General features: G+C 48.7%; 1 protein-coding gene across 3 annotated transcripts in view; it reads right to left on the bottom strand.

The window, feature by feature from the left end:
- Nucleotides 1-255: 255 nt before the first annotated feature.
- The window catches only part of LOC8039608 (dual specificity tyrosine-phosphorylation-regulated kinase 1B), a 161128-nt gene continuing 145208 nt past the window's right edge, over nucleotides 256-16175 (bottom strand). For all 3 annotated transcript variants that reach the window (XM_042293046.1, XM_042293029.1, XM_042293011.1), the window contains 5 exons: nucleotides 15050-15196; nucleotides 13796-13936; nucleotides 12885-13040; nucleotides 4262-4493; nucleotides 256-1504 (listed from right to left, as the gene is read on the bottom strand). In XM_042293046.1, coding sequence (XP_042148980.1) covers nucleotides 1155-1504; nucleotides 4262-4493; nucleotides 12885-13040; nucleotides 13796-13936; nucleotides 15050-15196 — 1026 coding nt within the window. In that variant the 3' untranslated portion in view covers nucleotides 256-1154. The remainder of the gene's footprint in view (nucleotides 1505-4261; nucleotides 4494-12884; nucleotides 13041-13795; nucleotides 13937-15049; nucleotides 15197-16175) is intronic.

Below are 16175 nucleotides of genomic sequence, written 5' to 3'. Positions count from 1 at the left end.
GGGAACGAATGTTACTAGCTTTAAAATCCGAAAGCATGCTACGAGCCTCGGTGCTTTGTCCACAGTCTAAAAAAGAAGAGGGAGGGAGGAAGACGCTGAACCACGTTGACCTCCCTCCCACACCCAAGTTTACATGACGCGTTTCCCCTTTGCGGTGAAACATGGCAGTGGGTCGTCCAGCTCCTGTCTCGTCTCAAAGAAAAAAAAATGATAGACTCTGGAAACTACAATTCCTGCGCATTAAAAATAAAATGAAAAAAAAAAAATAAAGAAAACTTTAAAAAAAAAATGGAAGAAAGGTTGGTAAGAAAAGTCTGCAACACTCTCCTGTCCCCTATAACGCTAGTCTCCTCCGAGGAGCAGCTTTTACAAAAACCACTTGCACTCTTCAATCCACGATCATCAGTCCCCAGTCATCTGCAATGTTTGTGTTTGTGTGTGTGTGTATATGGATATATCAATGACCCTATTTACACTGCATGAAATCAGGGAAGGAAGGAGAGAGAGAGAGAGAAAGAGATGTGCTGCTATTGGCAAAGAGACTAAGGGAGCGAGACGACTTGAGGGGGAAGTTAATTTTTGCGCTGCCCAGAACGGCGGGAGAACTAGCAGGGAAACGAGGGCACGATCAACAGAGGTGGGCCGAGGAAACAAACCCAAATGGAAGAGAGAGAGAGAGAGAGCTCGTATGCCTGTAAGTAGAGAAATGGTGAGAGGAAAGCAAATAAATATCGGTCCCGGTTCAAACTCGCTTGCCGCCCCGCACACTCCACCACAGATGGGGATGCGAGGGAGTGCTGCGTATATATTTATAGTATTTATATTGTATGTATATATTTATAGTTATGTACATAAGATACAATGCCCCGACCCCTCCCAATGGCCCGCGCAAGCGTCGGGAGCGGCACACACACGCATGTACAGGTATAAATTACTCGGCCCTCCTCCCAGTAGGGGCAGGCTCCCTATGTACACGCCGCCCTCCTATGTACACCGTCGCTACACACCGCCTCCCCGCCAAGGGGGGCGTCCTGCGGCCTCTGCTTGCCGCAGTCCCAGTGTCCCAGAGTCTGCGGCCACAGGACCCGCCCGGCGGGAGGCCCCACGCAACAACAAGCGCCCCACTGGTGCACCACTCCTAGGCAGGGGCCACATCAATGGGAGACGACCGGTGCCGAATCCACGCACACTCCCAGCATGGGCGAGTCGTCCCCGTCGGCGGGGCCCGTCCCCCGCGGGAAGGCTCCGCCCCCGACGTAGCCCACGTGGTGGTAGCCCAGCGTGTCCATGGGGCTGAGTCGGTCGGGGAGGGGCCGGGGTCCGTGAGGGTGGGGGCGGGGCTTGGCCCCCCGGTAGGCGGGGCTTTCGCAGTCCATGGAGGGCCCTCCGATGATGACAGAGGCCTTGGAGGGGGCACAGTTGTGCAACGGATGAGGGGCCGTGGGCGCGGTGCCCGCGGTCGCCGTCGTGGGGTCGCACCGGGTACGGCCGCCCGAAGAGGAGGCTGCGAGCGCCGGGCACGTGTCAGTCCCCGGGGAAAGCAACACCGACAATGGGTAGCGAGAAGGTGCACTTCTTAAACGAGTTCTTACTAGTGCTGGTCCAGTCCAGCACTAAAAGCAGGATCCTAAGGGTTATTTTACATCAATATCTGGCTCGTGTTTGTAGCTGGGACCTCCAGAAGTACTCCGTGAAGCTTTGCTGCTGTTTCGTTTTCCCCAATAGCACCAAGACTCCCGTAAGAAGTGTTTGAGAAACTAAAAACACTAAAGACACAGCTTGCCGGCAAGCTTCCGAACATCTCCTGGTCTCACATTTTTACTACGTCCCATCATGTTTTAATATGCACCAAATAGTGGTACAGATTTTTTATCAACGGGCCTCGCCAGTAGAGAAAACTTTATTTTCACTTGCTCTTGTTGCTTAAAGGGCAACTCCGCATCTTTTGTTTTTGAAAAAAACAATACAGTCCTTTCAGTATCGCCTAGGAAGAACACGCGTCAAATATTACGACCTAGTTCTGTCTAAATGTTTCTTAAATGGTATGGCAAGCTTTGCAACTTGCCGAAATCGGCTGACTTGAGCGGGCGAACTGGGGTGAACCAACAGCGCAGTCAAGGCTACGGTGTGGGCGTAGCCAACATTGAGCTACATAACATCACCATTGCCTCATTTTGCTTGTTTTTACTTCTCCTGGCAAGTGCAGCGGGTGACGTCAACAACGTTCCCTCTTGGTGCTCAGCGGTGTCCACGCTTCTTGGGAGCAGTATCGCCGTAGTCCCGCCGTTACCGCCGTCTCCCACGTCACAACCGCTGTCGTCGTCTCACCGTTTGTGACTATTGTCTTTCGAAGTTTCGTTCACACTACGGACACTACGTCTGCAAACTTATGCCGCAGTTGTGCAGACGTTGTCGAATGTCGTGGAAGCCAAAACATGCTGAAGAGTGCGGTACAGACGACTTGCATTTGGCACACGCCTGCCCCAATCACACCATCGTGTAGAGGATCACGTGACATCTCGTACCACGTGATAGCCATGTTCTTAGCGGCCCAAGGCCAATGTTGCCGGACGAAGCCTAAGTTTCTGTTTGATTTCTACTTGTGTGTAAAATTAGATTTAACAACATATATTCCATTTTTTGCAAAGGAAATGACAGAGTGTCTTTAACTAGTGCTTTTTCATGTGAAATCACTCATCACTCCAAAATCTTTGGATTTGAGCGGAGTTCCCCTTTTGAGGCACGCCTCGGTAAAAATGCTTTGAGCATTAGCATTGTTCTCATTGAATAAAGCAATTCTAAAGTATCTAGCCTACCGTACTACGAAATTGACTAATTACTTGTGCACCTAAATAGTTGACGCATGAAATTAAGCACATAACGCTTACTGTGATGACGACCAGTGTGGCTGCCATCAGTCACTCGCAGAATGAACACAGACTACCAAGCGGTAAAAAAATTAATCTTAATCCTACGGATTAAGACCGGGAGGGGGGGGGCCAGAATGTGCAGTGTGTTTTGAGTTCCTGCCCGCAACGCGCGAAAGATGCGGTCGTTTGCAAAATGCAGGATTTCATAGCACAATGACGGGAATGATGGCACCAGTGCCACCAGCGAGGATGGCGGCATCACCGGTAGAGACGAATAATAATCCAGCAATTCATATACACTGCCCATAGGATGCACCCCAAAAGTATGATTCTTTTTTTCCGTTCTTGGGGGAAGGGGTCAACTTACAATCGTGTAAACATGATATACACAAGGAACAAACACAAAACACAACAGATACACTCAACCTCCAACAGCTTTTGACCAACATGCTCCCCTGCCTCTATCTGAAAATTTTTAAGGTTGACGTGCTGGACCAAAGAGGGCCGCCTGGCACAACTCATTCGAAGGCCGTAGATTAATGAGTAATTTAGACTATGCAAGCGTCTTTCGGTGCCTTGTTATACCCCACTGCACTAGTTGCCCGCAACTTTACTAAAGATGTGGTTGCAAGAGCCTAATGCAACCAATTAGAGAAGGAACTCCCCTCTTACCCGTAGCCTTCTTTACATACCCCAGACGTCGCTTTTATGCCGACCAGAGATTAGCATGTCACTTAAAATTTGCACAGAAGGGGCTTTTCTCACGCTCCCACCCACGACTTCCAGAGCGCAAGTTCGTCCGCTTTTTTTGCAGGGGTTGTGGTGACGTCAGAACGTCGAGCTCCGATTGGCTCTGGTTAAAGGATAGTGGGTAGGCCTCAAAGCAAGCTGCCTTGAGGTTTACTCACTATCCTTCAATCGGAGTCAGTCGGAGCTCAGTGTTCAGACTCCATCACAACCCCTGCCAAAGAAGCGGACGAACTTGGGCTCCACAAAGGCTGGTTCAGACTCTCGCCGTCGGTCACCGCCTTGTGCTCCCTCTAGATCGTGCTTGACAGGAAAACACACAGGTAATCTGGCACCATTTATGAGGCGACTCCAGAACTGCATTTCACTAGAGCGGAGGTTTTGCAGTATTTACGAGATCAAATGTGCATACTGTCCATGAGAAATGATCGTTCCTAACACTGTCATTAAAGTTTTGAGCCAAACTATACAGAAATGCCAAGTGTTCCACAGCTGCCTGACAAATGGCGCCAATGTTCTCTCTCGTGGCAGGAGATCCCAAGAGGTTTTAAGGCACCTGGTTGCCAGCAGCCGCAAACGCGTGAGCTGTTCCTATATGCCGATCTCGAGGGGAAATGCACGGCACGAGCCGGGCGTCCACTTACAGGAACTGGCGCCCGAGGAGGCCGAGGAGGAGGAGGCCCCGTTGTTGCTGTGGGGGGGCAAGGAGGGCCCCTGGGTGCCCTGGGAGGGGTGGGGCGCGCCCTGGAGCAAGGCCAGGGGCACCGCCGCGCCAGAACCGTCCAGGGCCGCCGGAGACGTCGACGTGTTCGTGCCCTCGTCCGCGGTGCGACGGAAGAACGAATGCTGCAGCGCATGGTGCGGCGTGATCCGGCCCTGCGCAGGCACGTAAATATGTGAGTGAGACACAAATGTGCGAGCCAAGCTTGCGTCTTATCCACGAAACTGCACCGTCTCGCAAAGTTATGTGGCGTGATGAAACAAGCAGCCTAAATGCACGAACGGTGCCGACTCGCCCGCATAACACGGCGTCGGACATCGGTCTCCCATAACATCCGTGTCTAAAGCTCACGTGCATGTCACACCGCCCGAAATGCCTCTTAGGCATCTGAGAAAAGCATCGTAAGTAACCCCTGACCAAGAGGCCAATGTCGGGGATAAAGGGTGTTCCTCCAAAAAGCTCTCTCCTTCGAGCTGCCCACCTGCGAGTCACCGGGAATGGATGTTGTGTGGTATCAAACAATTGGATGTCGCAGATACTACTATCCAACTCAGACCACACAAATAAGTGGGAGCATAAAATATTGTACAAAGGCTCGCTTACACGATGTGGGTCCAGTAATCACCGCACGGACCAACTTGTCATACGTGTGAGAGCAGGTGTCATGGGTTTCTCTTTTTCTAGTTTCAAAGTAAAAGTAAGAGTGTACGTAGCCCCTGGATGGAGAGGACCTAAACTTTCTGTTTCCTATGCCTAAGAAATACTAGTTTCCTTTTTAAGGGGCGGTGCAAACATTTTTGTACTTGGCGTAGATACTGCTTAGAACTAATCCCTGACATTTATGACCAATGAAACACACATTTGTTTTTCTCCCCATGTAATAAACGCCGCCGAAAAAATTAAAGAAAACAAGCAGTGTTCACCCCCTCAACTTTCAACCAGAACCAGCCGCCATGTGATCTGGAGCCAATTATATGCCGTCAATGTTGATCATAGGCACGAGCTGAGGTTGGCAAAGCACAGGACATGTGCCGAGTTTCAGACTGCCATGACTGGACACGGGCCACTACCCGAATGCTTGTCGAACTACAGTAAAAGCTCGATAATTCACACTTCATTAATTCGAAATTATCGATAATTCAAATCAGCTGCCATGGTCCGGCCACGCTGCATTGAGTTCTATGTGTAAATATTCCTCTAATTGGTTGGCAAATTTGTTCCGCCACCGATAATTCGAACCAAGCGCCACCGTGCGGAGGTATAGTAAACCGCAGTGAAGAGCTTTCCAAGCCAAGCGATAGATGGCGCGTCCGGCGCAGCGGCCGACCCAGCAACCCAGCTCGCCGGGCTGTCCTTGAGCTAGCATCTCCGTCGTCTCCGGCTAGGCCTTCCGCCTCTCGCTTATTTTGTTTTTTTTGCCGTTTCGCGATGTCGACGTCGGTTCGCGGAAAGTACCGCGCCAAAACACTGAAGGAGAAAGTTGAAATTCTTCAGGAGGTCGACGCCAAGAATGCAAGCAAGCAAGATATCGCAAAGAAGTTCGGAATTCCTCGAATCACGTTGTCTACGTACATCCGTAATAAGAAGGCTATCGTGGATGCCTACGAGGTCGAAGCCTTCAGTGGCGACCGCAAAAGACTTCGCCCTGCCAAGTACCCGGATTTAGAGAAAGCTTTGGTGACTTGGATCAAAGATATGAGAAGTTTGAACCTTCCGCTAAGCGGCTCCGTCATAATGGCGAAGGCAGCCGACTTTGCACTGCGCCTGGAATACGACGACTTCGCCGCCTCCGAAGGGTGGTTTCACCGTTTTCGCGAGAGGCACGACCTTGTTTTTCGTGCAGTGTCTGGGGAAGGGCAAGATACCAACATGGAAACGTGCGCAACGTGGAAGAGAGGAGCGCTGCAAGACTACCTGCGCAGCTACTCGCCGTGTGACATTTTTAATGCGGACGAGACTGCCTTGTTTTTCAAACTCCTGCCAAACAAGACCATCACCTACAAGGGGGTTAACTGCGCTGGCGGTAAGCGAAGCAAGGAACGCGTAACTGTCATGCTTGCAGCCAACATGACGGGGACGGAGAAGCTGCCTATCTTTGTGATAGGCAAATCGGCAAAGCCTCGCTGCTTTAAAAACATACGCTCTCTGCCCACCGACTAGGCGGCAAACAAGAAGGCGTGGATGACCGGCGCGTTGTTTGAGCAGTGGCTCAGGAAACTGGACAAAAAGTTTGAGCTGCGCAATCGGCAAGCGTTGCTCCTTGTCGATAACTGTTCGGCCCACAATGTGGACATTGAGCTGAAGGCCATTCAGTTAGCTTTCCTACCACCCAACACGACCAGCATGCTGCAGCCCATGGACCAGGGCGTGATTAAAAACATGAAGACATTTTATAGACGCCACTTGCTCGAGCGCATGATTTTGTGCTCGGGAAACGAGAGCCCCTACAACATCACGCTCCTTACTGCGATGCACATGCTTGTGCATGCCTGGGATCAGGTGACAGCGGCAACGATCGCAAACTGCTTCCATCACTGCGGTTTCGATATTGCAAGCTCAGAGGCGACAGCCGATTCGACGGCAACGGCCGATTCCGGACAGGACGGGGAAGACATTCCGGCGAGTGTACGCCAGGCGCTGCAAGACGTCGATTTCACGGATTACGTCGATGCAGACAAAAGCGCGATGGTGTGTGGTGCCTTGACCGACGAGGAGATAATCGCGCATGTCAGGGGCGGAGAACCCGCCATGGAGGAGGATGATGGTGAAGAAGAAAACGAAGAAGCGCCTGTGCGTCCATGCGCGTCGGAAGTCATGGAGGCTCTCGACGTTGTCCGTCGCTTCTTTAGCTTTGAAGAAGACGGAGAAGATGCTTTCCGCCACGTTCAAGCTCTTGAAGGAAAAGTTATGACAGCTGTTTTCTTTACAAAAAAGCAGAAAAAGATAAGCGACTTCTTTGCTCAATAAAGATGGCGGTCCCGAGCGGTTATGCGGCCTCTAGATTCCAAACGTGACCGCAATTCTTTGACTTTCGTTAGTTCGAATTTCTTTTAATTCGAATTTGTTTTGCGTCCCCGTGAAATTCAAATTAACGAGCTTTTACTGTATTGATTATCACGAGCCCAAATCGAATGCTCACGCAATGCTAGGGTCCAATCTATGAGCCGAATTCAAATATCGTCACTGGAGGATACTACGATCCCCTAGTTACATCATCAAGTTTTGCGAAGGAGAGATTGAAAGAAAACGCATGCTCTTATTCTTTAAACTACATTACAACAAAGAGGTTTCTTGGTCAATGGCATAGCATACAAGTATACTTGGGTCCCACTAATGCCAGTAAACTAGTGTAAAGAAAAAAACATTCCAATTAATATTGTTGCACGGCGCCTTTAAATGGAACTAGCAGTATGGCCCGTGTTGGCAGACAAAAAACTGAAAGAATTTGCTGCCTTTGCAGGTATGCTTTCGATGTCGCCACAATACAACTCCTTGTCGGCTTACAGTCCTCCTAAGAACTCATCAGTGCGTCGTCCCAATCTCTGTCCCTATCCCAGATCAGGTCATCCTTCGTAGCACCTAATCAGTTTGAAATACCCATCACCTTGAAGCTTTCTGCCATCATGGATCACCTCCGAGTATCCAGCCATTCATGTGAACCAGAGATGCCCCATTTTGTTCATGTCAACCAGAGATGTCCCATTTTGGCCAAACAGGTGGCCTTTTCTGGCAGACGTTTGCAGCAGCATTCCATTTGGCTTTTGTGTGGCGAAACCGGTAATTCGACAGCTTGTTTGTGGAATGCTTGCTTTGCAAAGCGTCCTTTATTCCTTCAGTTGTCTTTGGTGGATTGCCTTGGCATTACCAATGACATACAAATGTTTTCATCGATGCCATGCATTATTTGTCCAGCTGCTGCTTTTTTGCCATTCTGTTTTAACAAAGTTACAACTATCAGTTTAAACTGACACTGACAAACGGTAGGTTGGAGAGCCACATTCACATTTGTGCATTTTTTTTTATTGATTTATTTTACCCTCAGGGCATAAACATTACAGAGGGAAAAGTGGGTACATCTAAATTGAAATGCAATAAAACAGATGGGAAGACATATAGTAAGCATTGGTCAGGTGATGAGACAATCTCTTTTAAAAAGAATGGGATCTGTTATTGAGACTATGGGAGCATGAAGGTGGTTCCAGTCACAGGGTGTAGATGGCATGAAGGTGTGTTGAAAGAGATTGATGCGAGCATATGGGATGCCAACTTTGTGTTTGCGGTCAAGCCTGGGTAAAGCTTAAAAATAAGATGCAATAAAATTTCTAACATGGCAAGATAAATTGCTATAAAATTCCATACAAGGCAAAGGTCCAGAATAAACTTTTCCTCTTGATGGGGAGTCTAATGAGAAAGGTGGCATCGTGATGACGCGGGAAAAAAAATACAGAAGCAGTCGTCATCAAAAGATTCCCGAAAACTTTGATCTCAGATTTGTTGGATGATACAGAAGACAATGTCATCATGCATGACAAGAACGGCTTAGGCAATAGAGTGAAATCATAGTGACTCCACATTCTGAACCATCACAGCGACTTAACAAAATGACAAACCAGACATTGCTGCCAGAGTTTTTAGGTACCACAACCTGCTCATGGCTATGCAGTAGTAACAATGCCCTCTTTTTAAGGTGAAAGCCTACTTGTCCCAATACGCGAAGAAGCGGCGGCATTGTGCCCGAAAGATTGTCACACCAATACATCATCAAGCATGCACCTCAGGAAGAAAGCACAAAGAAAAAAGCAGCAACGCGGATGCTTCGTCACGGAAGCCTGCGGGGGTGCTCAAGGTCAAAGAGGACGCGCCTCAGAAATAAAACACAAAGAAAAGAGCAGCAACATGGATGCTTCGTCACGGAAGCCTGCGGGGGTGCTCAAGGTCAAAGCGGACGCGCCTCAGAAATAAAACACAAAGAAAAGAGCAGCAACATGGGTGCTTCGTCAGGGAAGCCTGCGGGGGTGCTCAAGGTCAAAGAGGACGCGCCTCAGAAATAAAACACAAAGAAAAGAGCAGCAACATGGATGCTTCGTCAGGGAAGCCTGCGTGGGTGCTCAAGGTCAAAGCGGACGCGCCTCAGAAATAAAACACAAAGAAAAGAGCAGCAACATGGGTGCTTCGTCAGGGAAGCCTGCGGGGGTGCTCAAGGTCAAAGAGGACGCGCCTCAGAAATAAAACACAAAGAAAAGAGCAGCAACATGGATGCTTCGTCAGGGAAGCCTGTGGGGGTGCTCAAGGTCAAAGAGGACGCGCCTCAGAAATAAAACACAAAGAAAAGAGCAGCAACATGGATGCTTCGTCACGGAAGCCTGCGGGGGTGCTCAAGGTCAAAGCGGACGCGCCTCAGAAATAAAACGCAAAGGAAAGAGCAGCAACGTGAAAGCTTCGTCAGGGAAGCCTGCAGGGGTGCTCAAGGTCAAAGTGGACGCGCCTCAAAAATAAAACGCAAAGAAAAGAGCAGCAACGCGGATGCTTCGTCACGGAAGCCATCGTAAAGCCGGCAGGGTTCACCGCGCCTGCACAGTTGGAGAGCGTGATGTCACCGCCGGAGCGCCATGTGAAAAAGGAAGATACGGCACGCTGCTTGTAGGAATGTGCTGCATGTAGAAATGCTTTTGCATTCCTACACATAAGCAGTTTTAGGTGTCTCTACCGAATATTTTTTAATTATAAAACACCAATTTCCATATTTATCTGCAGCATTCCTCGTACAAAAGAAAAAAACTGTCCTCCCCAAAGCTACCCAATTAAAGGGACCATGAAATGATTTTAAAATCGAGTTTCATCCACCGCACGTCGTAAAAGGTGTGAAAAGAAACACAAAAACACAAAAATAGGGAGCCAAAAAAAAATTATTTGCTATAGAACTTTTAAAAGAAAACTGGACTCTTTTGCGCCTTCCTTCCTTCACCTGTTCACTACGATGCATCCGCGGAAATGGAGCACGTCAGCCAAATCCAGGTCGCCTATTGGGTAAGAGCCTACCTCACCAGCACCGCGATCGTAAACAATAAATAGCCGGCGAATGTTTCCTAAAGGTTTTGTTAAATAATATTCAGATCCACATTTTGTAGCATAATTAGAGATGTGTGGCGAAAATTGCCAAATTTGATAATGCTGAGAGCCAAGCGCCATCTATCGTGTGGTAAACGAAGCAACTACTGCGCGTGCGCAGTAGGGCAGGGCCGACAGTTACTTGGGTGGCGGCTACCGACGAACGTTTATTTTCTTTGTTTTTCTTCCTCTCAAAACTCTGACTGACTGAACGTTTATTTTTCTATGTGTTCTTCCCGCGCGTGCCGACTTCAAGCAGCAAGAAAACAGTACTTAAAACAGACCACGACGAACAAGAACGCTGGATCCACCGACTCCGACGAAGCGAGGTGCTCAGAATATAGGCCTAGCAGGCATTCCGACTCGGCGCTGCGTTGCTTCGTCGCAAGACCGTCTGCCTACGACCGGCTGGCGTGCTAAATGGAATATGCCCGCACGACCCTTGTGGACCCTTCCCGTATTATAGTTTGATCACTGACCTCAATTCTAGATTAAGAGGTGAGGTCAATCTCTTCCCCTTGTTTTCCGAGGCAGTGTTGACGAACACTCGTCGAAAAGGGACTCTCGTCGATTCTATCTTGTTTTGTGTGATATAGAGCTGAAATAAACGCCGTATGGATTACCTTCGTAACACGGTATGTACACTTTGTTATTGGTATGCCATTTTTATTCTGACAGACTGCACGTCACTGTCGAGCTATAACAGTTCGTGGGAGGTATACGTACAACCCCGGTCCAACCTTTCTTTGCCGAGTGTCGCGTCAGTATCGAGTTGCAATCGTAAAAGAACGGTCCCGAAGCGCTTACAAACAGCGCGAATACAGCACTTCCATCGAACGCGCGCGTCCGCTCCGAGTGTAAACAGGTATTTACGTGGCTCTTGCTGACACTCGTAGTTCAAACGTATCTTTTTTAACATCGGCTCGCTCCTGCATCTCCGAGGCCGCGAAAAACGCCATCTACGTCGCTTTGCAAACGACTGACACGGGCCGGCCCTTCTGCCAACAATGACAGGGTGGTTGACTTCTGGAGTCTTCACCGGAAGACTCGCTGCACTTCCCAACAGGCATACTGGCGTATGGGACTAGTCCCATGCTGTCGCTGTAGCGCAACATATCTCATTGAATTTCATTCAGCTGCGATGCGGCGATGAGAGGCGCCGATTCAGGAAATATGTCGGTGACATCAGCGCAGTAAAACCTACCGGCGCACCCCAACTCGTTGCCGCTAACACTCCCATTCTCCTATTGCCGAGAGAACTTCCGGTTCCGGAAACGGTTTACGTCACGGCTTGTTTTGCGGTCAGTTGGAGAGAATGAAAAAGTCGATATTTCAATAATTTTTTGTGTAGAAGTTAATAAACCGAGACGAAAACGGATGCCTGTTCGGCATTCAGTGAACATTGACGGTTTAATGTAAAAGTTATCTGGAAAAAGTAAAAAGGTCATTTCATGGTCCCTTTAAGAGCGCGGGATCTGGAATTGGGTTTTGAGGCATTCTATTCGAGATATCCCTCTGCCCAGTTTCCCACAGGCATCTGAATTCCCTCAGCACTCTTTAGTCCTAATCGAGACGTTAGTCCAGCCTGAGCACCAATTCACCATACCCGAGCAGTGCACCTGTGAGTCACTACGAGTAGGAGGTTCTCAGTTTTTCCCCGAACACACTGTATTTTCTCGCACATCACCCACATCAAAATGCATTTTAAAATCAAAGGCACAGGAGAGGTGAAGGTTATACGCAAATTTCGGCAAGCAGTGCAGCTTTTGCCGCAACGTGTGCAAAGTCGCAGGGTAGGTTTTCTAGAGCCCCCTTCTCCCCACGTTCTCCTTCCTTTTTCTGGAAGCTCATCTTTGCTTTGTTTTTGCACGCTGAGCAGACAAGCCAAGCCCGAATTACGACTGGTACGACGTCGATTAGTCGTGCATGCGAGAACAGAGGAAGGAGAGCCTACAAGCTGCAGGTTGCGAACAAAGATTATTTTCCGGTCCGAAGACCGGCGCATACCCCAAGTTTGAAAAAGCGCTTGCAAAGTTCGCCGAGGAGAGAAAAGGTCGCGGTCACGCCGCATCGACAGAGATCCAACGTGACGGCGAGCTTTTTGGACGAGAGGGTGCATAATTTTTAAAAAACAAAGCATCAGCAATCGCCTTGACAGCACGCACCACGACGTTATCTGAGACAGTGGAGGTACCTGGGACAACACCCGAGACGACTGCGGCAACGAGCATATTCAAAATAAAGGTATGTTCCTAGTGAGATCTGGAGATTGCTTGGTGGGGTTAGTATGGGTAACATGCGGGGTAGTTTTTCATTTTTCCCAAGTAGTAAGTCGGGGGTGCGGGCTGTGTGCGAGGGGGGGTAATACGCGCAAAGATACGGTACACTCCAAAGGAAGAACCGTTCTCAACCTGAGGGCGGGGCAGGGCATTCCGTACCTTTGGGTCGTAGTCCAGCATGCGTAAAACCAGGTCTCGGAACTTGAGGTAGTCGGCCACGGAGTGCCCCGGCTCGGACTGCCGGCGACCCCCAGGGCCACCCGTTTCCACCCCGAGCACCTCGTGCAACCGGCGCGTCCCCGCTCCACGGTACTGCTGCGGGAACGACAGGCGAAGGACGCCTCTCAACGACAGTCTTCTCGAAACGAGAGGCACGCCGGAAGAAAGCGAACCGCAGTTCAGTTCATTGCGAGGAATTCTTACATTTCCGGGGAGGCCCGGGAATTGTACCCGTGATTTGAATCACCTAGGCAATGAAACTTTCTTCGACACTAGGTCATTCTGGGGCTCCCATGGCCCACAGAGTGTCAGTTCAGCCCGATCATTCTGTCCGATTTCGTGTTGCAAAACAATTATACAAGGGCAACCACTTACCTATCCGTTGATTACAGCTCTAATTTTATTGTTAGATACTGACATATCTATTAAACATATTTGTAACCCTACTACGAATATGTACAAACTGGAGAGCTAAAAAAATATGTAGCTAAAATGCAAGCTGGTAGCTACTAATACTTGAAAATCTGTAACTGACAAAAACAAAACAAAACGACAGAAAGAAAGACCTCTTTCAATAAAGATCTTGAAAGCAAAAAACAAAACAAAAAAAAGTCTTAAAATTATTATTAATTGATTCCACCTGTAACTAACCTTTAGTGCCTGCATACTTCGATAATTATGTTTTTTATCTCATTGCCACTGTGCACCATTCTTGGGTCTGGTGCCCTAATACCTAGCTTTAAAAGGCGATTGCAGTTGCACCAATTGGAGGCTGCCCGTTTTCCTCGTTCTTCAAAGGCCACACAGCGCAAACCTTGCAACGTAATTGCGGCAAAAACGCTGAGGCCCACCTTTTTGCCGTCCTTGGCCTTCTTGAGCATGTAGCTGCCGTCGGGAAGCTTTTCGAAGTACTTGCGCGCCTTGTGTGCTTTGTCCAGCAGGGCTTTGGGAGGAAGACCCAGCACCTCGACTATTTTGTTCATCTGGTCCACCTGCGAGGACAAGGAGGAAGCAGACGTCAAGAAAGCTAGCTAACCAACACGAAAGACTTAAATAGACAGGGACTACAACAGAGACACTGGATGGACATGGGTGTATCAGACATTGATGCTGAACCTCACACCAAACAGACTCGGGTACAAAATTACGCCAAGCCATAGAAAGAGCCGTGATATGAACTTACCAAGCCGCAAACATACCAACATACTTAAACAGATTAAAGCTCAAAAAGCAAGCAGGAAGGAGGAAACAGCTCCTCCTCCTTTCTGCCGGGTTAAGTTTGTTCAGAATTTTTTCGGGAATGGAGAAGACCACGAAAGGGAAGGAAGAGAATGTCATTAGGAAAGGCCAATGATAGGAACTGCCGCTTGAGTGTCGGCTGCCGATTGCAAAACGGAACCTCGAGAAAACATGAAATTGCTTACTTTTGCATTCCCATCGTTGGCAAGCTGACAATAGAGAATGCATCCCGTCTTTAGACTTTGAAAATATTGGTGCATTCTCAAGCTTGCTAGTTAGGTTTTAATGAGTGTACGTCTTTGCTATTATATTCGCAAGGGGGGGGGGTTGCATAGACGTTAATGGTTGTTCTACCTTCACACATCACAGCAGGGCATGAACTCTCAAACTGGATTTCTCTAAACTCAGAGGTTCCTCAAAGTACCCTTGGGGGGTCCTTTGGCTATTACCCAAATTCTCTCAGTTGCCCCTTCACCCAAGAACAATGTTTTCCAAGCTCGAGCACTATTTTAGCACATCTAAGCCATGCACCGATGAACAATCGCGAGCCAAACATTCTCTAGCATGTTTGCGAGGCACACTAAAGACCCTAGGTTGGCAGTCATACTGCACTGATCAAGTTGTCCACTTACCGGAGAAACACCAGGCTCCATCTTAAAGCAGACAATGTTCCTGCTATCTAAGCCTCTATACAATGAATTTCACAGTATTGCGAACAAAGTCTGCTGGCCTGTGCAGCGTTTTACTGCGACAGTGCCGAGCAGCAGAGAGAAGAAATTCTCGAGATGAAAGAGTTCAAAAACCCCGAAATTGAGTCCGAAAATGTACCAATCTGTGGCACACGTGTAGACAAGGAAGGGGCTGACCTCGTTGGCTCCACTGAAGAGCGGTTCTCCCGTGTGCATTTCCACCAGGATGCACCCTAAGCTCCACATGTCGATGGCCATGTCGTACGGAATGCCTAGCAAGACCTCGGGAGACCGGTAGAACCGACTCTGGATGTACTGGTAGATCTGCAATGGGAGCAGAGCAATCCACGGGTAAGGACAGCACTCACATGCGAGGACAGCACTCAAACAAGGCTGCGTTACTCAAACATTCGAAAGTATCCACACCCACATATCCCTCTGCTGACAGGAAGCATGCACTGGGAGCACTACGGGACAGTGTGGTACGGTCCAGATTATGACTAAGAACAGAAATCACTAAAGTGAGCAACTAGTAGGACTTCTTATTGCCAAATGCAAATGTCTGTAACTTCAGCTTCTCTCTTTAGAGTAGGGCATCGTTCAAAGCACCACACCATTCATAATACAGTGTAGACCGCATATAACGTATGTCGCGGGAGTCGCGAAAATCCGCACTATAAGCGGTACCGCACTATAACCAAAACATCAATTTTTCAGGCCAAAATACATGCCATGAGACAACTTACACTTGTGAAAAGAATTTATTTTATGTTAGATAAAAAATAAAGCTTAGTTTGAGGAAAGTCTTTATTTCACCTGACTAGTACAGTTCTGTCTCAAGTGTGTTACACATTTTGAAAGAAATGAGCAGCTTTTGCCTGGCGCAGCCTTTTAACGGCGTCGCGGGTTGCGGACGGACGTTGAGAGCGTTCAGGATTGCTAACCCTAATCTCTTTTCTCCGGAGATGAAAACGCGTGAAAATTCGCATCCTTCACACGGTACGCGCCAGTAATACCTTGAACTTGAGCGCACGCATGAAATGCGCCAAATAAGAAATCCGGGCGATGTTCGAGGACACAAATGCTTAGAAATCACCACTGTAGTCGAAGTAAGCAAACACGACGACACGGGCGTTTCTGCCGTCTTGAGAGCGCCGCCTTGACATCGCCGCACGAGTAGGTGGATCTTCCCTTCTAGTACGTGCTGGGTTATCATAGCGACACACAACGAAAATTCACAGTCAAGGATAGCGCTTTTACGCGGAACGATGAGATGAACGCCGTCTACGACGACGATCACAAC

This window comes from Ixodes scapularis, unplaced genomic scaffold (genome assembly GCF_016920785.2).
Source record: "Ixodes scapularis isolate PalLabHiFi unplaced genomic scaffold, ASM1692078v2 PGA_scaffold0__279_contigs__length_252992795, whole genome shotgun sequence".
Taxonomy (NCBI): domain Eukaryota; kingdom Metazoa; phylum Arthropoda; class Arachnida; order Ixodida; family Ixodidae; genus Ixodes; species Ixodes scapularis.
Note: the sequence above shows the minus strand (reverse complement) of the source record. Positions and strands in the feature narration are given on the sequence as shown.